Genomic DNA, 25,548 nt, shown 5'->3' with positions numbered 1-25,548 from the left:
AGAATTCAATTTGCTCCTTTGCAATGTAGTCATGTTACTATCTCTGACAACATGAATGTGTGATGAAGATCACAGAAAGCATATAAATAAGCATCATCATTAATTGCATTGCTTACGAGACAGGGAAATAGACTTTGTGTGTGTGTGTGTGTGTGTGTGTGTGTGTGTGTGTGTGTGTGTGTGTGTGTGTGTGTGTGTGTGTGTGTGAGACATATTCATCACCTTTAAACATAGTTTTTATGTGTGTGTGGTGAGTGTGATAGTGGGTGTGTTGCATGGTGGCGCGGACTAAATAACACTTACTAAATGGGCTAATTATAACATTTAGTAGGAATATAGTCTACAGTACCGTCTGGGTATTTTATCACCCATTTAGTTAAGTCTAGGAAAGGGCTGAGCCATATAAAACTTCCTTGGTGTAAACAGCTGGTCAGGGTTAGGGTCTCTCATTGCCTAGACCTATCTTCACATCGTCACATGAAATCTATCCAGACAACAATAGCGACACCAAGTGGTGTAACTCTTAATTTCAGCCTGGCTATAGCACAGTTTCACAATTAATAATTCCTAGGATGTAAAATGGTCCTTATTTTATGGTAACGTTAAGACATAAAACTGTAGTGTGATGCCAGCGATACAATTTAACCTGGCTGATAACCATGTTATGTATCAGTTCTTCCTTCAGATGCTATATACACACACACACATATGACAGTGGTGTTCCAGGCAAGATATCATGATGACCATTATTAGAATTTACACCCAAGACTCCCCTTTCTCTTATAACTGACCCCAGGGCCTCCTAACAGGTTAATCTAGGCATGGGCTCAACACATCCTCAGCCCCCACAATCAACCTCCTCTCCACTGTTTATTATATATATATATATATATATATATATATATATATATATATAGGACATGAGCTTTCTGTTGGATCTTGGAGGTCTATGATTGTGTTGTGACTGCTATGAATCGACTAGAAATAGTGTTTGTATCTCAGCTTGTGGGGAAAGTTACATGTCTGCAGTCACACAACAAGCCAGCAAAGTTAAAATTATGTGTCTTTAGTAAAAGTGCCCATATCACCTTTTTTAGAGCTGCTTTTAATGTTTGATTACTGTGTGTGGATTTTAGTGTGTGGATTTTTAGTATGTGTATTTCTTTTTAAAAACTATGTAAAGTGTCTTTGAGTGTTGTAAAAAGCGCTATATAAATAAAAAGCATTATTTTTATTATTATTATATCATAGTTGTGTTGCAAAACCATTGGCCACCATCACAACTCCTTGCATCTGGTACACCATATAAAAGTATTGGCTATGTGTAGAAAAACATTTTCAGACCCTTAACCATTAAGATGTTGAGTGACCAAGACTAAAATAATTTTAAACATATGTAATTGTTTATTGTACTTTTAGAAATGTATTAGGCTTGTGAATATCAAGAGGTAGATCATTGACAGTATGTAAGTACAATTATTTTAAAAATCTGGTATTTTATTTTGTTCATGGGTATTCCAGCCATCCAAATAGTTAAAAAGTAAGAATACACACACAAATTGAAAGTATTTATTGTACAAATGGACATTGAACAATGAATAAACAGTAAACAGATAAAGGATGTTGGCACCGAAATGGTCTTGTTCAGAGTTTAATGACTTAATGTATTTGGCTGATATTTCCAAACAGGCTCTAATTATAAAGGCGACAGAAAATCTTTGCTCCAAGTCTTGTGTAAAAATGTGAGGTATTCTTAGCTCGTTTTTAGGTCTACAACAGATTTACAAAAAGAAGAAACAATTTTCACATATTTGCATATTCTTTAAAACACAAGTTATAGTATAGCACAGAGTCCTGGTACAGTACATGGTTGATTATCATAGAGGAAAAACAACATAAAGCAAAATAACAAAAAATAAAAAAATAAAAGATAATTAACATTGCAATAAATTTGTTCTCTGGAGCCCCAAATTTACACATAAAAATCTATAAACTCCAAGACCAGTTGGGCAAACTGATATATAAAGTTGTGAGAAAGAGTAGTACTGCTTCAACCAAGAGAACTTGCTCAGTCAGCAACCACGTTAACATTAAATAACATTAAATTAGCAAGAGGGGATCCACTGTATACAGCAAGGTTTGCACAATTATACACACTTGTGTCCAGCTACAACAAAGAAACTTTTATTTATTAAAACTATCTCCACTAGTTGTGTTTCTAAAAACATATTACATACAGCTGTGGGGGGGCTTTGTACAGAGTAAAATACATTTTTATTCTTATAAAATACTTTAAACCCTGTGATTTATACTGGATACAAAGGAGTAATCTGTTTTATGGTTATCTCTAAAACATGTTCAATCAGAATAAGCATCTTTGTAAACTGCAGCATTGAACAAAAACCGACTATTAGGGAACTATGTAGTTTGAGATGGGATATTACCATTATAGTGCATTATGGAAGCTATGGCAATATATTATATTGACTTTTTTATTCATCTAAGCAAGCATGCACTATGAACATCAGAATATTTCAGCAAAGTGGTGTAATTACAGCACTATGGTTAGCACCTTAGATAATTTACTTAGCACCATGCATTAGAGAGAGGATGGGATGATAGAAGATGAGGGATTATTTATGATTCATGGACCCACTCTCCTCTCTCTTGTGGCTCAGTTCTCCTCTAAGAAATGCCTGTACCTGTAGTCTGTCTACTGTAAGTGGGGTAGAAGAAGAGACCCCTGGTCCCATGTGGTGCTGAGTAAATAACTATTACCCTCATATCTCTTTCCATAAGTAAGGAAGCAAAGAACTGATATTCCACACTACACAGTTGGAGAGAAATTGATAAAACACTATTGAGAACTAGATCTCTGTACTCTTTTTTTTTTTTTTATTTATTTTTACCATGACCTCTAAACTCCAAGACCGCAGATATTCTCCCTAATCATCAGTGGCATCCAGTTCAATAATGTATGAGTAATAAGTATAGTGATAAGTATTTAATGCACTGACTCTCCATATGGACGGCTTGTGTGCATCAGTGTGTGGCTTCAGAGAGTTGACACTGGTTTTCCCACATCAGGGAGGAAACTGATAGCCATGATCTCCCATTTGGAGCACTAGTAAATAAAGATGTAATTTCTGCTCAATTCAGGCAAATGAGCCTGCCTCAGGATTAATTCACATGGGCAAGATCACAATGAGATGAGCACCAAAGGCAAATAAAATGGCACCCCTGAAAAATCCTTCCATATAAGTTTGAAATATCAAATTATCTTCTCATTTTCTATTGCACTTGAAGATTATTTCTTTACATAAGATATACATGTATAAAAGTTAATAATAAGCATACATATATATGTACATTTAACTGATTGCAATTACTTGAATTCTTCTCTCCTGACATATTTCCTGGTACTTCCAAAAAAGTACACACAGTATACAGACTGTATACAGTTAAAAACAAATAAGTTACTATAATGTCCGCTGATTAACTTGGCCTTGTCTCCCTTCACTTAGCAATGTTTTCGAGAGATTGAATGGCAAAGAGCCTTTTTTCTCTCCAAGCGGGCGTGCATATGGAGATCCTTCTTGAAGAGCTTGAAGAAACGTTTGCCATATGGAGAAGCTATTAGTGCAAGAACTCCCCTGCTCCTCCTCAGCTCTTCTTTGTACCCCCCAGCTTCCCCGTGCTTCCTCCCTCTGTGTCTGCAGTCCAATGGGAGTTTGGAAGAGTAAAGCAGGATCTGTTTGGAGGGAGGCTTGTACTCGCTTGGATTATTTTACCCTGGATTGGAGGAGACTTCTCCGATCTCCACGCCCACATGAGGGTGTCACCAAGGGGTGATAATCCATCTCTAAATGCTCAGAAGACTTACACAGCAGCCCTCACAGGAAGCATACAGGACCTACTTCTAGGTGGTAATGTGAGCCAGGTGTAGTCTTGGGGAGGTTGTAGATGTCGACCAGAGGGAGCAGGGAGGGATCCAGGGAGTGGAACACAAAATGGGTTTGGTGCCAGCGGCCATCTTTTATCTGAAACCCAGATACACAAGACATTTTATGGTCCAAGACATTGAGCGTCACAATTAGGGCAGCAAGTTTGAAAGTCTGAAAGTCAAGAATGACATCATGTCAGTCCTACCCAGCAGGAGTCTTCCAAGACTTCTGGCTCGAGCTCTCCTCCAACCTCGAACACCTCCCCACTCCAGGCCTTGAATCTCACAGAGTCCTGGGCGGCCAGCTGATCCTCAGCTGACCTCCAAACCGAGATGTTCAGGCAGTGAATGATGATGTGCTGCTCTGCCTCTGAGCTCAGCAGGTGCAGGAAGTTCATCTGGACACGACCAACACTGATTGCTGGCTGCTCAAACAGGCAGAACAGGAGCTGGTTATCAAGTCTGGTATCTGCTCATGTGTGTAATATTTCTTTAACTTTTTTTAATCATGTACACTTTGTTGATGTCATTGGGGATGTGTCTTAAATACCTTGGATACTGTTATTGGTTTTAGGCAAGTCTGTCCACCACCAGTAAAGTTGCAGGAGACTTCTATTGTATCTGACGAGCAGCCCAGGTTGGGGTCCATCCAATAAGTGCCTGAAAATACATACGCATCTAAGGGTAATTAGTCTATCTGAACATAAAATTGCTCTCCACATCTGTCTTAAACACACAGACACGCACACACACGCACACACACACACACACACACACACACACACACACACACACACACACACACACACACACACACACTCTCTCTCTCTCTCTCACCATCGTTTAACTTCTGTTCACAGCTGTGCAGGTCCCTGCAGATGCGTGCAGGGTTGTCCCGAGTGCCCAGTGGGTTCTTCAGGCTCTGGATCAGGTTACTGAGGTAGTGGAGGGTCTTGAAGATCTCTGCGCCCTGGTCCAGCATCGGCAGGTCCATCGCTGGCTTATTCTGGAGGATAGACAGGAAAAAAGGTGAGTCTGTGCAGTTTGCAACGCATTCAAAATGTAACAATACAGAAAGAATGTTGACATCACACTCTACTAACCTCAGTCCTGAGTCGGGTGTGTGAATCCATTACCAAAAGACCATCTTCCTTCTGCAGCAAAATCACAAAATCGTATTTCACCAGTGTCATTGTATCTTTCTGGATAACACATTACAGTATATTCTAACTACTTTAAGACGTATTGGATGTAATAAAATCAGCAAACACAGCATGACTTACAAATGATAGCGGGATACCCGGGCGACCCTAAAGGGAAAAAAAAGAGTGTTTTAGACAATGAATCATGCAACTTGCATATGACATTATTTTCTTTGACAGCTGCTTAAACCTATACAGGTGGAAAACTTACTGGAAGTCCAGGAGGTCCACGAGGTCCAGGAGACCCCTAATAAAGAAGAAAAACACACATGCTACATGAGGTTTTATGTTGTCAATCAAGTGTCCTTATGAAATACAAATGGTCTGTAGCAACAGAAAATTACACACTAAGCAAACATACCATTGGGCCTTGCAATCCCTGTTCAGAGAGAGAAAAGACACACTTTCAGCCTTAAAATTACCATCAAGTCTGCTTTTTACACAGTAGACAATGTAAACAAAGTGTAAAAAGCTAAAAGGAATAGATGCGGTGAGAAGTGAAGACTTACAGTCTCTCCATGATTGCCCTTCTCTCCTCTAGGACCCTGTGAAGAGATGTACACAGTCAGTTGGCTGAAGAATAACAGCGGAGATAAATAATATAGCTTATCTCAATCTGTATAATACATACTGCGCTTCCATTGGGACCAATGATTCCCATAGGGCCAATGACTCCTCCTCTGCCCTAATTGGGAGAAAAAAAGAATGAAATAAGAAGTTCAGTATATTTCATCAGTGTAATTTAGATCATTAGTTTACTTACCATTGCGCCCTGTGGCCCTTTTGGTCCCTGTATGCCCTTTGGCCCAAAGTCTCCTGGAGGCCCCTGAAATAAATATAAATATTTATACACACAGAACATTTGTAGCTTGCTATATATAATATACATTCATTTATATATATATATATGTAATAGTAAAACAGACTTCCCACAAAGCCATATTTGTACTTAGAAACTAATCCACTTCCTGTACAGACACCCCAGGTTTAATTACTAAGGGGGAGTGATAAATCAAAATAAAACTAAAATTAATACAGCTGCTCATCCAAAAAGGGCTTATTCTACCAAACCAGATTTCACCGGTTTGTAGTCCCTCCATAGAAGATAAATAGATTTTGCTGTGTGTGTGTGTGTGTGTGTGTGTGTGTGTGTGTGTGTTCAAGTCTACTGTATATACATCTGTTTACCAAGAAGCTACAAATGCTCTGTCACTCCTGTAGAGTTCTACTTTATAAAGGTTAAAAGATTTAGGATCAAAACACAGGCTGGTTTTGGATTTGGCTGGGTTAGGGTAAGAAGTCTGAAATGTCTGTGGCTGTTGTAGAATCACATGTTGTTTGGTGCTGAACATACCCTTGGTCCAAAAACTCCCAGAATTCCTGGAAAACCTGCTTCCCCTGTATCACCCTGAACAAGAATTAAGTCAACAATCAGAAACACAGAATCTCCAAAATGTCATGAAACCATATCATTGTGTGGTTGTTGGTGTTGGTAAGTAATTGCCTGTATTACATATGCTACTCACAGGTTGTCCTTTAGGGCCTTGGTCTCCCTGTGGCCCTGGCAGTCCCATTCCACCTCTGAAGCCTCTTTTTCCTGGAGGTCCACTCTGGCCTCGAAGACCCTGCTCACCCTGGATGGATGGATGAATAAATGATCAAATGGTTGAGTAAAGATCACTCATGGGCAGTTAAATAATTATTTTCACATTCATGTGATATTTAAAGCAGTCATACCAATATACAGTATCCCTTGCACAGCAGCACATTATATCTAAAATGACATCTTGCTTACTCACTAGCATGACATTAGAGTTATTCTATTTTGTTATGTCATTGTACAGCATACTAAATGCACTATAAAGTAGGCAGGGGCCAGTTACCGGTTTCAAGGTATACCGGGGTTTGGAAAAGGTCACGTTGCAAAACCACTAAAATTTTCCGTCATACAGTTCCTGCGGTATGAGTCGTCAAGGAAAGAAAGTGCAGTTTAGAAACCCCTCCCTTGCCAGTGTGCAGTGTGTTAAAAAATAAAATATATTGTGTTCAATGGGGAGAAAAAACTTTTTTTTTTACCCAGGCATTTCAAAATAATACATTTTTAAGTTGTAATTGCAATACCGCAATAACGTGAAACCATGATATTTTTGCTGAAGGTTATCATATCGTCAGAATCTCATACTGGCCCATGCCTACTATATAGCTTACTTATTCCTCCTACCTTTGGTCCAATGGTCCCCTGATCTCCTGGGAGTCCTGGAACGCCAGATTTACCACGTAAGCCAGCTTTGCCAGAAAAACCATCCTCCCCATCATCACCATGTTCTCCCTAAATACATATTATGGAGGCAGAATGAATGAGATTCATCACAAAGATTAACAATCCATTCATATTTTTTTGGGAGGACCTAAGGCTGGCGATTCAAGCTTGTCTACGTGTCCAGCATTTTGCCCCAGTGCTCAACAGAGGATAAGACCTTTCCATTTTGGGCACTCTTTAAGCTTTGTTAACACAAGACATCTCATTATTCAATAGAGATCCATGAAATGTGCTGATTACATTCATGGTTCCAAGAGGATAAACCATTTAGAGTTTAATGACTTCCTCTAGCACCACCCTCAGGACAAATCTGGTATTTTTCACCCCCATTACAGGTCAGTCTCTAAACATAGCAAATATAGACTCTGTAGGCTTGTGTAAATAGGATAAATAAGATTAATAAACAAGAGATTTCTTTGTTAGTCTCACCGGCATGCCTTTACTGCCATCTTTTCCAGGGACTCCATCCATCCCGGGCACACCCTCCAGTCCCTCTCGGCCCACCACACCTCTGGGACCGGGAAGACCACCCTCACCCTGAGGAGAAGAGAGAGAGGGCCGAGCATGACAGTTTGTGACACAGGCTTCTTGTCTATCAATCTTTACTTGGGTGAATTAACACAATCAGTTTCATCCTGTCTTGGTCAATCTTTTAATGACTTTTGTTTACGCCTTGTTTCCAAGTATTCTAGTCATGAATACAAACTTTTTAAGGGCTGAGAGTACGCAAAACATCTGTCTTTTGTAATGAAATGTAAATCGCTGAAGCAGCTGTAGATGTATGGAGAATTGTTGACTTACCTCCTGTCCTCTGTTTCCTTTTTGTCCCGACTGGCCCTTTTTGCCTTTCTGACCCTGAAGAGAGAGAAAAGGTGATGAAAAGATGAAATGAGATTATTTATTATTGTTAATGTCCCACATCTGCTGGTCATTGTTCTACAGTAACATCTAACCAGGTGATAGTAACCAGTATTGCATCCCTCTCTCAAACCAAACAAATCAAATGACAGCACAGTACTACTGTATTATTACAGTACTTTCAGGCTGATTAATGGCCTCTTTACTAGATGTTGCTGTTGGATCTCTGCTACATTAGCAAATTTTCTCACTTTGCCAGAGAGACCTACTGACGTTGTTGCAACCCCTAGATTGCTGATACACATTTATAAAATAGACCAAATAATGCTTTTTTACCTGAGTTCATTACTCAAGCATTCAACGTACAGCACATACAAGCTTTAACATTGCCTCTAAAACTCTAATGTACTGAAGCTAATGCAATACAGACAAGAAATAGGACTTCACATCATTTTTAATTCTTCAGACATGCACCCTCTAGCAAAACACACAGCATTTTTTTTTTTTTAATGTTTAGATCCTTACTTGATCTCCTTTGGCCCCTTTGGGTCCTTGTTGCCCTCGAGGTCCAGGCTGTCCCTGAAATTGCCAGTTGTGTTATTGAAAGCACATAAAGACGACCTGTGTGAGCATGCCCGCTGGTTGTTTATGTAGACTTTTAATGACAGAATTGTGTGTGGAAATCACAAGTCTTGACACTCACAGGTTGTCCAGGAGCTCCAGGCCTGCCTCTTTCCCCATCCACACCAACTTGACCCTGAGAAAGAGTAACAGAATATAAACCTCATAAACCCTAATACCCAAATAAATCATTTTAAAATCACTGTGAGTGATGGTACTTACTTTATACCCCGGATCTCCTGATTCCCCTCTCTCTCCGCGGTCACCTGGAGTACCCTGATAAAACAAGAAATATATGAGTTAACAGCAAATTATTTGATTTCTGCAATTTTATAGCAGACAAACAGTAGAAGGAGGGAGAAAGGTAAGTCAGGTGTGACTTACTATGTCACCTGGAGGACCAGGAGGACCCTCTACTTTCCCATCATCCCCCTGCTCGCCCTGCAGATAAAAATCAGAACAATGTTAGATGTTTTATAAAAGACAGACATCCCTGCTATTTCAGTACACTATATCTAGCTTTTGAAACTTGGCTCACACATGGCTGATTATGATGAGTTAAAGCCAAGATCTAAAAACCTCGCTGTATGTGTAAAGTCTCTCTGCCTTTATGTAAAATAAAAGCCATTATATTTTAACATGTTGTCTTTAATGATGGCACTCAAAACAAGATAGGTCAGTACAAAATGCTTACAGAGAGGGGTGCATTTTAAGATGCCTGTTTCATAGCTCAATAAAAAAAACATTTGGTGTTTTTGATCTACTTTCAGGTGATTTGTGACCAATCTAAACTGTTGCTTGGATACACTGGGAACAGATAAGAGTCACAGAAGATAAAGAGGAAGAATAAGAGATCAGTGTTACACATAAAGTGAACGAAGTGTACCTTTTCACCTTTTGGTCCTGGAGGCCCAATAGGGCCCTGTGGTCCCTGATGGCCCTGCAAGGACAAGACATTATGTTATGTAAATTGATTAAATTGTTTCATGTTTAGTGTCCACATACAATAAGGTCAGCTTACCTCATAACCTGCAAGACCAAGTTCCCCCTGTTGACCCATTCGACCAGGAGCTCCCTAAAGAGAACAGATGTTGTGTCTTCAGTCACACTATACGTGATATAAAACATTAGATAACATTCAAACATATTACCAAAACTGTTTAACCCTCCAGTTGTCCTCGGGTCAAATTTGAACCATTTTCAAAGTTTCTAAAAGAAATTTGGGTATCCATCAACCCAAATGCCCAAATGTAACACAGATGGTTCTAAACAACGCTCTTTGCAAGTAGACTTAATGATCGGTTCACTACTTTCATTGAATTTTGGGTCTGTTATTAAATTTTATAGCATTTGAAGTGGTTTCAAAACAGCATCCTGACTAAACTATCACTCATACCTGTCTGTGATCACCCACACATTATCCTCTGATCTTAATGTTTTGTCAAAATAATTCATAATTTCTGCTTTTTTAACTCATAAATTAGATCTCATTTCATATCAATTACGTTTATTGACCATGAATTCCAATAATAAGTGTAAAACTATAGTGGTAGCAAGTTGGTAGTAGTGGTTTAAATAATAATGGTAAGGGGGAAAAAAAAGCGTAAAAAGAGGGACAAAAAAAAGAAAATCAAAAAAGTGTTTATTTTCACAACAACTTGATAGTCAACGGAAAGACAAAACAAGGGTTAAAAAAATGAATGATAAATATGTATATCATTACTGTTCCACTTTACCACGTGTCCAATGGTTCCTCTGGACCCCTTCTGCCCAACAAAACCTGGGGGTCCAGTCTTCCCCACCGTCCCAGTCTCCCCAAGGTGTCCTTGATGACCTTTGGCACCCTAAAAACACACAAAGGATAAGTTACAGAATAGTTGACCACAAAGCATTTCTATGTCATTGCGTGTGAATACTTTTGGTTTCTAAAGGTATTAAACAGCCATCAAAGAGGATTTGATGTTAATACCTTTGGCCCTTGTTTGCCTCCTTCCCCAATTTTGCCAGGTTTCCCTTCTGGACCCTTCAGATAGAAAACTAAATTAGGAAACAGCTTACGAAAGTTAGTTTGCAAAAAATGTGTGTGATCACAACGACTACTTACTCTGACGCCGGTGAGTCCAGGACTTCCAGGTGGGCCCTCCTTTCCCTTTAGCCCAATTTCACCTTTTTCTCCATTGTCACCCTCCTGTCCCATGTCACCTTTTTCACCCTGAGCATATGCACATAAAAATACAACTCTACTTAAGTTTCTTTACCTAAAACATGCAACAAAAAGCTGAGTTTAAAGGTCCATTATTGTAAAATGTTTTGATTATAAAAGGAGACCGAGGTGCTATATAAATACTGTGAAAGTATCAAAATGCTCAATCCACAGAGAAATGCACACAGCCCGTATTCACGTATAATGACCTGTCAGGACTTGCGTACAGTTGTGATGTCACAACTATAGTACATATAGTAGGTAGAAAGTGCCGCTACAGTGCTGTTACAGTCTTTCCCCAGCTGCAATGACGGCCCAGTGCGTTTCAGACAGAGGGTAAATACCGGTAAATTCAGACAGTATGAGAAAAATGTGTGTAGTAGAAAACTAAAATACAAGTATGAACCTGAAAATGAGCATAATATGGGACGTTTGATAATGCAACATCACACAACAAACACGCCACCTTAGCTCCATCGGGACCAGATGGACCAGCTTCTCCCTCTAGGCCTGGCTCTCCCTGTTCACACACACACACACACAAACAAAAAGGTTAATGAATAAACAGCGGCACTTGTTATAAATATTTGATAGTTTAATGCTGATAAACACACCCGCTGTCCTATTATTCCCTGCTCTCCGATGTTCCCAACAGGTCCAATGGCTCCCTAACACACACACAGACACAGACACATGAGTATCAGGGCACAGACAACAGTCCTTCTTGTAGTTTTAAACGTTACTTTGATCAAAAAAGGCATGCCATAGTTGATATTAAACTTGAAGGTGAACATAAAAACTGCAACAATATATTGTCTCACCTTCTCCCCTGGCTCGCCTGGCAGTCCTGGTTCCCCCAGCATGCCTGGAGGACCCTTTAAAAACACATAGAAGATGGGAGAGAGGAAAATGTTGAATGCTTTTGGGCAGACATTAGGGGCTAATGAGTCTTTGGCATAAGATATGTAAAATATGTCAGGGGCGAGTTCCATTACGTATTGTCATGGGAGAAAGAAAGAAGACACCTTTGTAATGTGGGTTAATTTGTTTAATTGGACAGATTACTTCAATCAGAGAGCATTATTGATTCACTGGGGTAGGGTGATGTGATATGTGAACAGATGTCACATATTTAATCATTTAGTCCTCACAATACCCTTTGTGTGTGTGCGCGGATCAACACCAGTGACCTTATCCATGTGGAATATGCATGCATGTATATGGCTGAGTGTAAGTGTTTTGCAAAATCTCTTACCTTTTGACCAATTTCTCCTAACAGTCCCACAGTCCCTGGAGGCCCAGGTGATCCCTTTGAAGTGACAACACAAATGCTTCAATGATAATCAGACTAAAACCAACTGGTGATATTTCAATCAACATCAGATCTCGTTTAATAAAGTAAAAAAAAAAAAATAGGAATGTTGATTGCAGATAAGCCAACATCAGATACATCAGTAAACCATCTGTACACAGTTTGGCTCTGAATGCAATGACTAACTGTGTCACTAATTATGCTTCTAAAACATTGACGCTTTGCCATAAATACTTCTTCATCTCAGTGCATATAAATAATGTTTGCTCCCTGGCTGACTTGCACCATAAAGAACGTTAACAGCAGGGCTCAGAAGTGTATTATTTCATCACCGAAAGGAGCTGTGAGACAATGGAGAATGATTAGATAGAAGAAGCATTCATATTTAAAGATGGTTGCTGGGTAACTACACTTTGTCCTCCTACTATGATTGAATCTTTCTATAGGTAACTACAATAGCTTGTCTAAACCAAACAACTATTAAACATCTGTTCATAGCTCACAAAACTTTGCAGATAAAACACATTTTATAGCTTGTATTCAACATAATCATGTAGTCGTTAATTACCTGTAATTACCATTTTCTTTCCTATTGTAGGTATAAACAGTCTGCTGTATGAAGTAAACTACATTCAGCTGCCTGAGTGTCCTCTTGAGATAGTTATAGCTAGAGAGCCATGTATTTAATTGGAAACAGGAGAATATTAGCCTGTGATTCATTTGTACCAATGAAAACAAAGAGGCAATGGGTGCCTGTCTCTAATTTTGGTGATCCATCTTTTTTCTGTTCTGCCTCTTTTAGAGTGCATAAAATAAAACCACAATAAAACAGCAAATCTTTTACAGTAAATGTTTTATCCATCATGGCAACAATCACATATATTTCCCTCTGGAGTTCAGCAATGTAGCACTTCTATTAATAAGCTTCCTTTTCACGTTTCCTTTTCAAAAAACGCTCTATTCAGTTAATCACCCACCATGCTTGCAGTTCATGGTCCTGCACCTACAGAGCAGATGTGTGAAGGATGAGACAACTTTCTGGCTGCTCTGGAGGAAACCTTTAATACAGGCGAATATATTTTTAATAACTACTAAAATATGTCTCATAAACTTTCTCCTGGCTATGATATTTTGTGGCTAACAGGGCTGGGCAGAGAGAACCAAGGTGCTATTTGTTGCCTAAGAGAATCTAATAAAACTATGGTTATGAAAAATGGAGAGGAAAAGGTTGATGAGCTGGATAAGAATGTTGCAAAAGATTGGGCCTCGACAAAGAAAATTAAAAGGAGATTGAGAGAGAGAAAGATACTTAGTCAGATGAGGATGGCAAGATATGTCAGGGCTAGAGATGCAAAGAAAATGAGGAAACAGGAGGAAAATATATGAAGGGATGGAGAGACGGTTGGAGGGTCATACCGGCTCGCCTGGTATTCCCTTGTCCCCGGGAGGTCCTGAGGGCCCTTGAATACCCTGGAGACAGAAGGGTAAGGGAGTTCAGAATACATGTACACATTATCTTACATTCATAAACAACAACATACTTGTATTGTTTTTATGAAGATTTGAAGTTTTTTACTGTGATACCATCAGCAACAGAATATAGCTATAGTATGCTTTGTTTACACATAAAACTTCTAGATACTATGCAATATAAAGCTTGCCGATTTGGGCTTCATCTGTGCATCTTAGTCTCTTAAATAGTTTATGTTTATTATTTCTATGTATAAGAAAAGTGAACTCACAGGAAAACCTTTAGGCCCAGTTTCCCCTGACTCTCCGATCTTCCCCTGTGACCATATAAGGAAGAATATGTAAGACAGGATAAAGACATGTTATTTGTGTAATAATAATAATAATAATAATAATAATAATAATACATTAGTACAATATCTGACCATAGTACAACATAAAACAAAGAGGAAGAAAGAGAGTTGTGGTTGTGTGGCCACTAAACTTTAACTTGACATTAATTTTCACTGAGCAATGGCAAGTGCACTTCTCTTAACCTTTTTAATACATAAAGATCATTATCATTTTCAGCGATGTATGCCCAAAATAATTTACAGAAGTGGAGTTTGCAGGCTGAGTAAAATATTCTCCCACCAATGAGCCGTGCAAATAACTTTGTTCAACTGTCATGTATGTAAATCTGGCCCACAGTCTGTAGAAACCTTCCAAGGACAGTTCTCTCTCTCCTCCAAGGTAAAATGTTGTATCTGACTGTGGGCCTCACTGCTGGTATCATGTAGGTCTTCTAAATCATTCTGATGCTTCGCCTCTCCAGAGGAACATAACCACCAAAAAATATATGAGAGGAAGGAGTGGAAAAGTAGAAAAGTACCCCAGTGCTTTACCTGTGGTCCAGGGAAACCTATTTTTCCTGGAGGACCATCAGTACCCTGTGGGGAGAGGAAAGAATGAGAGACATGTCAGTTTACTGTATATTTCCTGCCTCCTGAGTGGAGGGAGAAGATGTGCAGCTTGCTATTTTTGGTGCACAAGATACATTTTCCCTCCTAAGAATCTATTATATATGCCAGGTTATATTTGTTACACTATTAAATGTCGATGTGTGGTCATTACTCTTGTGTCTGCACAGCTTAATTATATACCAACAAGGAAATTCCAATAAATGCATGCAATCAAGTCAGATTTCTTACCGTCTTGCCCTCTAACCCCATCTCTCCTGTTGGACCGTCAGGCCCTATCGCTCCCTGAAACACAAGACAGCTGTCACTTCACCAACAGAGGTCACTGTAACACAGCCAGACAGCCACAACATGCTGTAAATAAACATCTCTGTATAGTGCATTGATGCCAATAATACCCAATGTCAAAGGCAGTGTGAGGGTCTGTTAACTACACTTTATAATATAAATATAAACCGGAAAGTTAATTATGTATAAGTGTGTGTGTATGTGTGTGTGTGTGTGTGTGTGTGTGTGTGTGTGTGTGTGTGTGTGTGTGTGTGTGTGTGTGTGTGTGTGTGTGTGTGTGTGTGTGTAAAAGTGAATGTATGCATTAAGGGACAGTGTAGTGATAGCTAAAGGTCTCTCTGTAGGGTGTCACACATGGCAGCGAAAGCAACTGGTCTATGACATGCATTATTTTAATAATCAGGGCACACACAGATACATAATATTCACACTTAAAACACACACACACACACACACACACACACACACACACACACACACACACACACACACACACACACACACACACACACACACACACACACACACACACACACACACACACACACACACACTATGTCAGAACAGTCTGACTGTTTAGATTACATGGGTGCAACTGTCAAACATAATCAATCTAATGTGCTTAAAGACCTGCTAGTCTAGTGAGCAGTGATAATAAATGGGAGCCAGGCAGTGGACCAATACAGTCCATCTGCTATGCACCTGCACCTGCACAACTTTCTCATCTATACAGTGGAATATGGTGGCTCACTGACACTTTGAAGATCCTCACATAATGTGATATTCTGTGTGGGCCAATCATAGCTAACAGTGATAATAAATCACAAGTGATTTTCCCAGGATCATTCATTATTTTACAGGAGAAAGCAAATATAACATGACACAGCCACACAGGCAGCTTTGTTGTGTGAGTGGTTGATTACTGGGCACAGGGGGAGTCTGGCCCGTGGAGAACACTGCTAGCTGAAGTGCTATAAGCTTATTATACATAGAGCTGGATAAGCAGCGCTCATTAACATTCCTGTCTGGGGTACCTGTTACCCACTGCTTACGTTTACATAGCCGGATCAACCGATGGATGTGTAGGGGAAATATTTCACCCTGTCAGGCCTCGGAAAAACACATTCACTCAAATATTATGCTTCAAAGCTAATTAATCACACTGAGTTACATTGATTTGTAACACAGGTTTCAAACAAAGACAGAAAAAAAACACCAGGAGCATGATCTCAAAACAATCAAAAACATCTATTTAAACAAGCTATATAATAACTGCCCAGAGGGAGGGATGATAAGATTACAGTTTTTTTCGATTGCTAAACGACAGTGGGCACAACTGGAGTCACATGTGCAAAACGCTAACTACAGTCTGCACAGCAGCAGTTCATGTGGACCAAACTCTAGTTCGTTTTTCATTGCTCGAACACAGTTTTCAAAACTCTACACACTTATCCCATGACTTTAACCACAATGTGCACAACACTGTAGATTTACAGCACTTTGTTCAAATGCTAACACACTGCTGTCAAAACTGTTAACCACACATTCAAAACAGAATAGATTTCAGTCTGGTGCCTATCATACACTGCTGATTGCAATTTCAGCTGAAAGCCTAAGCAGGTGTCTTGTTTTAGACTAGTTAGTGAACATATATGGTATTTATATACAGTAGAGAAAGCTCAGAAAGCCTTTTTTTTGTATACAAACACCAAATAAGAATGACACAATTATACACTGTACCGTTTGAGAGAAACAGGTAAAAGAGCAAAGATACCAATATGTCCAGGTAAGATGTCTGAGGTTATATACACAGCTATAAAAAAGAGAGACAGTGTGTGTTATCTCAGTGAGGCCTGTGCATACTGTTTGGCTGTACTGAGCCTGTTTTGAGACGTGTGTTAAGAGTTGTGTTGCTTTGAATGAGTTTTGCAGGAAATGTGAACTGTTTAGCTCAGGTGACTGTAGGTAGTGTAGACTGTAGTTTGAGTTTTGCACATGTGACTCCAGTTGTGCCCACTGTCGTTTAGCAATCGTAAAAAACTGTAATACTCTTCAATATGGAAAACATTAGCTAAAAACTTGTAGGTCAGATGTCAAGAGGAGTTATTACATTAGCCAGACTAGTGATTCCTCATGGCTGACATCCACAAATTTGAGTCCACATATTAAAATAGGCTTACATGCAGGCACAGAAAACAGAAACAGAAAAAGACGATAGTGGTACTAGCTTCCTAATTGGTCTGATGCCATCATGCGCTTTTATCTCTGGTCTCTTTCTGAGAATGAGGCCCGATGTTACATTGCTGTCAACATTAAGGCCTTGTGCCTAACATCCAAAAGACATATGGTGTTTAAGTCTGTGTAAAAGTTGTATACATTTAGCACCAATATTTTTTATTTAGAGCTGAAATCATCTACACAGTCCTGAATGTTGGACATCTGAAACTGTCTGTCTTAACCTAGACTTTATAGTCTTTTGGTTTTTACAGACAAATCAGTCAGTGGATTCGCCCTCTTAGCATATCTTAAATAAAATCAATGAATCAAAGTTTACTCGTTAGGGGAGTTTTGTTTGTTGAGGCGAACAGAGGATACATGAAAACTTAAATCCTTTCTTGTGCAGACCAAGCTTACAGTATGTATGGTTGGTGGAGTGGGGGTGAGACATGAGTGTGTGTCTGTGGTTGCACACATTTACTGTCTGTGAGAAAACCACCTCGATGTCTTCTGGCTTGCTACACTCAGATTTCTCAGCTTGGACTACCCAACATAAGTCATGAAGCAGCAGGCAGATTTACTGGCACTGGAAGCTGCAGACATTAGTATTAATTAAAAACACAGATTGAGACATAAGAGAGCGTGTCCAGGCCAACCACAGTGAAGCCCATCTCCCATGGATGCCTCAGATAAAGAAGCTCAATGATATTTTGTCCCACTTTCCAGCTGGCTAGGAGGACCATAGTGATAAAACACATCTTTACAAAAACTTTGAAAAAGGACCCAACAAGAGAGCACATAAAGGACATAGGATATTACTACATTGCCAGCAAAAGCTGATGTGTGTCAGCTGACCTCCCATCATTGCCATAGTTACAGCCATCATCATCATTATCAGAAAAAAATATTTTCATTATTTATTGCCACTACATTCTCTTGGCGTCCAGATGAATACCCTCAGTGAACAATAAATTATTTGCTGTATGTTGTTCCAGAGGTCTAAAATTTCTGTTGGTGGTATTTAGCCAGCAAAAATTCCAGCTGTTATCCGCTTGTTTTCATCTCTCACATAATACCCAGAAGTTGTATACGATTTTACTTTTATTGAGACTGCAAAGCCGTAATCATTTCTGCATAGTGAGAATTTCAATTTCAAGTTAATTAAATTATCATATTATCTATTATACTGTATTAGCGGTGAAACTGCAGATTACAGTTACCTACAGTACAGGCCCCATATTACACTCATTTTCAGGTTCATACTTGTATTTTGGGTTTCTACTAGGGGTGTTGAAATAAATCATTGCATCAATGCATTGCAATGCGGATGTGGATGATTCTGCATCGATGCAGTGACAGACAATAATCGATTATAAATTTCACACCCCTAGTTTCTACATGAACATGTTTACATGCTTTAATGTTCATGTTCATGTGTATTTTTTTCATACTGTCCATCTGAATATACCCGTATATATTATAGTTGTGACATCACAACCGTACAGAAGTTGTGACTGCTCATTTGAAGGCACAGTTTCTGAATACGGGCTCAACTCACTTTTTACAATATGGGATCTTTAATGTTTTTGATGCTAATATAAAACACCTGTCCACTGGAGACTTTCAGACATTAAATGTCTAAATCCGGTGTATACTACTGTGATGTGATTAAAAAAGACAAAAAAATGTCATAAACATTCCACCACATTATCTAATAGTCCTTTCAAAAGTTGTGCACATTTAGGAAACATATAAAAACTGATGTGTACTTTCACAGCGGATTCTAAAAAGGTTACAGGTCTAAAAGCTGCTATTGTGGTTTTTATGAATAATGTTTTATGAGTTTGCTTACCCAGAATGAAGACTTTGCTTTGCTAATCCCCCCATAAATCATGTTTCCCCAAGTTTACTAAAATTCACTGCAAAGAAACCTCCAGAAAGCCACACTCTTTTCCAGGACATTTTCCAGGACAGGATTGACAGTGGGTCCTTCCTTCAACTAGTAGTCATTGTTCCATTTATATGGAATTAAAAAAAGAGCTGTTTGTTTTACATCACTGGAGCTCTTCCACCAGTTATAATGAGCACTGACTTCTGAAAAGGATGGAACAGACTCATGCTTTGACTCTAAACCCGAGAGCGTGTTATGCAAGCACCCATGTCCATTAAACACACATGACCTCAGTTCAGAGGCAGTTCCATATCACTTCATTATGTCCACCCACTAAAGTTTTTCCAACAGCTCAACAACAGCAGTGGCACATGGCTCCTGTAGACACACATTACAGCATGCATAAAAACCGCAACGTGATGTGTATCTACACTCTTTTACAGAGTTTATGATCTGTTCTTAAGGCTGGGAACTATAATACACTGACTGCATAGCACAAGTCAACAGCTAAGCTGCAAAAACAACAGGTGTGAAACTTCAAACTCACCCGTAAGCCTTTGGGTCCTCTGGTACCGGCTGGCCCAATCGCTCCAGGAGTACCCTGATGAACAAAGGAAAAGGGGGATAAAGAGGGAAAGAAAGGGGCAAAGGAAAAAGGGAAGTAGAGATAAAACGAAGGTTTACACTGACAGAGCACAGAGCCCCCTGGTTGTTGACCCAGGGGGGCAGCCTGACCTCGGGAACACACTACGGGGTTTGTTGTTAGATCCGTCACTCACACCAATTAAAGGGCCTGCTCTGGAATCCTGTCCTGCTGCACCCCAGAGCCTCATATTTATGTTTGTTTTGGTGGCTCAGTGGCCCCCTCCTTCAGCCAGTGCTCAGCCCGCACTCTGTCAAACCTGACCATGGCAAGGACAGAGCAAGGGGAGGCAAGGGCAGCTTCTAATTGGTTATAGGTGTTGCGCTTTTGACTGACAGGAGGTTAATGCAGGTTCAGCAGGAGGCTGCCAGCTCTCATAATGCTCAGACAAAACCTTTGCTGCAGACCGTGGGTTGTTAACACTACACACAACTGTCATCTAAAAGAAATACCACAGAAACAGTTACTCAAAGACATCGTTGTTCCTCTTTTAGCCTTTTAGCTATTATTGTTTGTCAGTTTTCTCTGACACAGCCATGCTTGCTACTCTAAGCTTTAGACAAAACAAAGATGTTGATAACCATACAGCTCATTGACTCTATACTATCATCTGCAAAAACTATCAAGTGAAAAGAAGGGAGAAAAATGGAGAGGTGACTTACTGGTCTTCCTGGTGGTCCTTTGGGCCCGGTCTCACCTGGTGTCCCTGGGTGACCCTATCATATGTACACACACACACACACACACACACACACACACACACACACACACACACACACACACACACACACGTTTGGCTGATTTTCTTTCCCCTTTATTGGACCTCACTTTTTGGCTGGACCATTTGTAAAAGCATAACTATGTAATGGGGAGTATTTTCAGTCTGACCACTCAGATCAGCTGAGTGCAATAAAATCTATCCAAAACGCAAACCAATAACACAGTAGGCAGCTCTGATCTCATGCATTCAAGGGAAAAGAAATCATAAATGTCTGCAGTATGAGCTCTCTGTTAACAGCTATAGATGTCTGCTGGTCAGCTCCATTCACTTTGTATGATGCTGTCTTTTCCAGGGGGTCTGTTTCTATTTTGCAGCTGAGAGTCCAACAGAGAACTTCCTTATAAGTGTGTGAGTGTGAGTGTGAGTGTGTGAGTGTTTGTGCGTGTGTGTGTGTGTGTGTGTGTGTGTGTGTGTGTGTGTGTGGTTTTACGTCCCTAGAGAGATCCAACTGGCTGTCAGCCAGCAGGAAACTTCTCTCTGTTTCAGCAAGAATGATGACTAAATTCTTATCCACTCCAGCTGGTCATATAGTATACATTAGACAGTCCATATCAGATACAGACACTACATGACAGAGAGGCCACTTGCTCTGTTTGAAAGAGCAAGGTAGGTGTGTGACAGTGGCACAGTAAGGACCATAAAACACAAGGCCTTTGGGGACAGTTGTCCTGCAGACTGAAGACAAAATATGAATGGATGTCTGAAAACGGCTTACTGGCTTTCTTTGCTCTTTAATTGTTTTCAACAAATCCCAGTAGCATTATGTGTTTCAGAATGAGAAGTCAGCACTTCCTCTGGCCATTAAATACCGTTAAGGACGTAAATCATTGGACATGATCCACTGGAACTATTTTGTCTTTTGTTTAAACCAGTGTTACGACTTTTTCCAGCTAAAGGCCTCCTGCCGAGTGCTAAACCACAGCTTAGAAAACATGATCCTAAATCGTCAATGGGGTGATTTGCCTCATTTCCCTTTTGGCATATTATTGTGGTATTGACCTAATCCCACACATCAGTATATTCCCATGGGAATAACACACACAGTTTAGTTTAAGATGACCATTTCTTAGAATTTTTTAATGACGCCGCACCCAGAAAATAATGTGTAAGCTGAGCTCATATTCAAGCATTCTCAACTGTCCTCAAACATTGTGTCTTACCGTTGATCCCTTTTCTCCAGGTGGTCCGGGATGGCCCATCTCCCCTCGATCCCCCTAAATATACATGAGCACAACATTCAGTCTTCAAAGTGACCTTGTGCGGACTTAAATGAATACATTTACAAGGAAAGAACACATTATTTTACCTTCTCTCCTGCCAGTCCGGCCTCTCCCACAGGCCCGATGAAACCCACCAAACCCTGAAATACACAGACTCAGTGTTGGATGGATGAATGGATAGACATTTGGGGGAAAAAATGGAATGTCAGCGTTTCTTACTCTTTCTCCCATGGTTCCAACATTTCCTGTGACACCGGGCTCTCCCTGCAGATATATTACAAGTCATTTGTTTACAATAATTATATCTTTAAATATTTTTTTATATTTTGAGTAAAAGAGCAAAAAAATCAAACGAGAGTATTAACTTTATTCACCTTAACTCCCTCTGGCCCAACCTTCCCAGGAAATCCTTTCCTGCCCATTCTACCCTGAAAAAAAAAGACAATGATGAATAGTTAATTGCGAGACACTTGCCAGTTAACGCATCATTAACATTCATCCCAAATTCCTGATGAATATAAAGGCTCTGCTTCCTTTGAGATGACAGTTTGAGGAGAGAGCTGGGAAGTTGTCTGCAGCTGTTGCAGCTCACTGTACATGCCGCTGAAACGTGCAATGGCGTGTACAGGTAATGCTGACAGTACATTTTGGCATGCTGTGTTCAATGACGGTAATGTTCCTCTTGCACAGACAGTAATTCCCGAGGTTAAGAGGGGGGCTAAGTGCTTTTTTTTACCAGCAATAACTCCGGGTCAGAGATATCTAAGCCAAACTCCTAAAGACTGAGTGACTCAACAATTCCAAAATTCACTCCAGAAAGGTTGGCAGCTTTCATAAGACAGTACAGACTAACACTGTATTTCACTCAGAAGCACACAGTAAAAGCTGATTATTGTAGTAACATGAGAATTAATAAGAGCTGTGACTTGTTATCACAGATTTAGATTTATGTCGCTGACTAATCGCATTAACAAAAGAAAGGAGGACTAAGAGAAAGAACAGAAATTGCACAAAGAGAGAGGGATGAAGAGGAGATGGTAAGAAAAGGGAGACAGAAGGTAAAGAGAGGGTGTCATTCTAAGCGCAGTGAAGCTAAAAGACAGCTGGCTGAGGAGGAGGACGAGTTGGAGGACCTGTGGCACCTGGCCAGAGATCAATCACAGCTCCTGAAGGAGTCATACACTTCTTCCCCTCGGATGGAGGAGAGAGGGTGTTAGAGAATGAGACGAGTGAGTGGGTTGGAGACGGGGGAGAATGGAGGGGGCTAGAGTGAAAGAAAGTACCGGGTGACTGTAAGTAGGAAGAAGATAAACTGATGAAGAAAAACAGGTAGGATCTGGGACAGTGAAAAAAAGCCGAATTAGAAGAGAATGTTTGAAAGCATGTCTATAATTGTAATTGGCAATTTTCTTTGTGATTCAATGAAGCATTTGAGAAATAACGTCAACAAATATTTCTGCAGTGACCCATTGACATCTTCCAGCAGTTTTTGGCAGCTACAAATCTTTCCACTTATAAACATGGTGATGGCAGATATCACCCCCTGGTGGCCAAGAATATGGACTGCATGCAGTCCTTCGTCGTGAGAGGACTATCGTCTCTAGAGACAAGCCAAAACAACCTCCATAAAACCCCAGCTATACATATCTACAGCTTCCCTTCAATGCAAACCAAGAACAATCCACAATGAAGACCTACTTTATTACCTGAAATAGAATTCAGATTAACTCTCAAACAAACTTTGGGATGCACAATTAAAATGGAGCAGTTCAGTTCAACTTCATACTGTATGAGACTAGGTGGCTGAGACTACAAGCAAGTTTCATGTGATATAGAGTGTATTGATCGTAGTATGATATTACACATTCAATGCCTTGTGGAGATTTACATTAGTGGGCTTTAACTGCAGAGGTAGCTAACACCATGCAAGGATTTCATTCAGATAAATACACTGTGAATTAGTTTATTGTACTGCAAAGCATGCAAACAGATTTAGCTTCATACTTCAGTTGGGTTTCCATAGACTCAGTGATATTTCTGTCTGTTCCTGTCTGATTTGTTTGCCACAGATATACAAAGGATATGGAATGAAACCATAATGATGCACACGATAGATGGTTTGATTGTTCTGAATGTTTACAGTTTAAACAAACATGCAAACTTACAAGAGTGCACTGCACACAAAACACACATGGATGTTATTTTCTCACATGCTACACTTGTAACAGTGATCCCTGTTATCAGCTCTCTCTCTCCTTCCTTTCCACCAGCCAGGCAACACCAGGTGTTCATAACACTCATAACTCACCTCCAGTCCTGTTGGGCCCGGTGGTCCGATCGGGCCCTCATCTCCCTGGAAACAGATGATATTGATCTTAGCATGAATTATGTTTGGGGACATAAAGCTGCCTTCAGCAAAGACAAGCTTTGTGCCATTAAACTTTTAATGCCTTTTGGCGCTTTGTGGTCGTTTTGATGTAGGTGGCAGTCTGACAGTCTTACCTCTAAGCCAGGCACCCCTCGGGGCCCCGGTAAACCTCTGGCCCCTGGCTTTCCCTGGATGTGTAAAAAGAAGGCAAATGAATGCTAATGTATAAAGGTAAATGTGGTATTTACACAGATGTTTTAGCCATGAGTTGTGTGTCTGTCGGTCAGTATGTCCACCACTTTGGTGCAGACTGAACTATCTCAACAACTATTGAATGGTTTATCATGACATTTTGTACAGACATTCATAGTCCCCAGAGAATGAATCTTTATGACTTTGTGATCGTGATAACACCATCATAAGGTCAAATTTGTTCAATACTTTGGTTTATGTCTCTGCTGTGCTTTTAGGGCTAATTAGCAAATGTTAGTATGCTACCACACTAAAGTAAGATGGTGAACACGGTAAACATTATACTGCTAAATATCAGCCTGTTAGCATTGGAAACGCACTGCTGCACCGATATATAAATATAAATATAAATACATACATAAAACCTCACAGTGCTGCTATAATGACTGCAGACTCTTTGTCTTGTTCCGTTTTCGGTTTTAAAACATTCAGCAGCTGATAGATTACTCAGCCAAGATGATGGTTTTGCTCACCTTTGGTCCTTCAAGGCCGTTCTCTCCCGGTGGTCCCATGTCACCAGGGAAACCCTGTCATAATCAATAATTAAAAAAAACGTTTCTATTGTCTGTCTGAAATGCAGACTCACACATTCAATGCAGCAATGTAGCTACAAACCTCAGGGCCCGGCGGTCCAGGTGCACCAGCAGGGCCTCTCTCTCCTAACTTTCCCTGTGACAAAGACAAACGAGAACATGAGAAATGTCTTAAAGGAATAGCTGGGTATTGTGGGAAATATGCTTATACGTTTTCTTGCAGAGAGACTTACATGAGAAGCTCATTACCGCTTGCATATCTGTTCATTCAATATTAGGCTACAGCTTGTAGAGCCTAGAGGTGCTGGTACGTGGATGTTGTTACCTTCAGACAGAGTCAGGCTAACTATTTCCCCTTGTTTACAGTCTTTATATTAAGCTAAGCTAACCTAACCGGCTGCTGGCTGTCTTATACTGAACGGACAGATATTAGAGTGTTGTCAGTCCCAAAATCATTTACATGAAAA

At 40.0% G+C, this 25,548-nt stretch overlaps 1 protein-coding gene across 1 annotated transcript in view; it reads right to left on the bottom strand.

Moving 5' to 3' along the window:
* Positions 1-1,555: 1,555 nt before the first annotated feature.
* The window catches only part of col27a1a (collagen, type XXVII, alpha 1a), a 73,253-nt gene continuing 49,260 nt past the window's right edge, over positions 1,556-25,548 (bottom strand). The window contains exons 19-61 of the mRNA XM_039780387.1: positions 25,164-25,217; positions 25,022-25,075; positions 24,431-24,484; positions 24,237-24,281; positions 22,303-22,356; positions 22,148-22,192; positions 22,015-22,068; positions 21,869-21,922; positions 20,590-20,643; positions 19,832-19,885; positions 15,120-15,173; positions 14,814-14,858; positions 14,202-14,246; positions 13,876-13,929; positions 12,403-12,456; positions 11,969-12,022; positions 11,762-11,815; positions 11,614-11,667; positions 11,049-11,156; positions 10,914-10,967; positions 10,681-10,788; positions 9,966-10,019; positions 9,831-9,884; positions 9,329-9,385; positions 9,167-9,220; positions 9,027-9,080; positions 8,849-8,902; positions 8,267-8,320; positions 7,895-8,002; positions 7,367-7,474; positions 6,672-6,779; positions 6,500-6,553; positions 5,909-5,971; positions 5,777-5,830; positions 5,655-5,690; positions 5,507-5,524; positions 5,357-5,392; positions 5,227-5,253; positions 5,047-5,097; positions 4,781-4,949; positions 4,494-4,603; positions 4,150-4,368; positions 1,556-4,040 (exon numbers count right to left, since the gene is read on the bottom strand). Of these exons, the coding sequence (XP_039636321.1) occupies positions 3,894-4,040; positions 4,150-4,368; positions 4,494-4,603; positions 4,781-4,949; positions 5,047-5,097; positions 5,227-5,253; positions 5,357-5,392; positions 5,507-5,524; positions 5,655-5,690; positions 5,777-5,830; positions 5,909-5,971; positions 6,500-6,553; positions 6,672-6,779; positions 7,367-7,474; positions 7,895-8,002; positions 8,267-8,320; positions 8,849-8,902; positions 9,027-9,080; positions 9,167-9,220; positions 9,329-9,385; positions 9,831-9,884; positions 9,966-10,019; positions 10,681-10,788; positions 10,914-10,967; positions 11,049-11,156; positions 11,614-11,667; positions 11,762-11,815; positions 11,969-12,022; positions 12,403-12,456; positions 13,876-13,929; positions 14,202-14,246; positions 14,814-14,858; positions 15,120-15,173; positions 19,832-19,885; positions 20,590-20,643; positions 21,869-21,922; positions 22,015-22,068; positions 22,148-22,192; positions 22,303-22,356; positions 24,237-24,281; positions 24,431-24,484; positions 25,022-25,075; positions 25,164-25,217 (2,895 nt within the window). The 3' untranslated portion in view covers positions 1,556-3,893. The remainder of the gene's footprint in view (positions 4,041-4,149; positions 4,369-4,493; positions 4,604-4,780; positions 4,950-5,046; positions 5,098-5,226; positions 5,254-5,356; positions 5,393-5,506; positions 5,525-5,654; positions 5,691-5,776; positions 5,831-5,908; positions 5,972-6,499; positions 6,554-6,671; positions 6,780-7,366; positions 7,475-7,894; positions 8,003-8,266; positions 8,321-8,848; positions 8,903-9,026; positions 9,081-9,166; positions 9,221-9,328; positions 9,386-9,830; positions 9,885-9,965; positions 10,020-10,680; positions 10,789-10,913; positions 10,968-11,048; positions 11,157-11,613; positions 11,668-11,761; positions 11,816-11,968; positions 12,023-12,402; positions 12,457-13,875; positions 13,930-14,201; positions 14,247-14,813; positions 14,859-15,119; positions 15,174-19,831; positions 19,886-20,589; positions 20,644-21,868; positions 21,923-22,014; positions 22,069-22,147; positions 22,193-22,302; positions 22,357-24,236; positions 24,282-24,430; positions 24,485-25,021; positions 25,076-25,163; positions 25,218-25,548) is intronic.

This window comes from Perca fluviatilis, chromosome 17, assembly GCF_010015445.1.
Source record: "Perca fluviatilis chromosome 17, GENO_Pfluv_1.0, whole genome shotgun sequence".
Classification (NCBI taxonomy): domain Eukaryota; kingdom Metazoa; phylum Chordata; class Actinopteri; order Perciformes; family Percidae; genus Perca; species Perca fluviatilis.
This window is presented reverse-complemented; position numbering and strand designations above follow the sequence as displayed.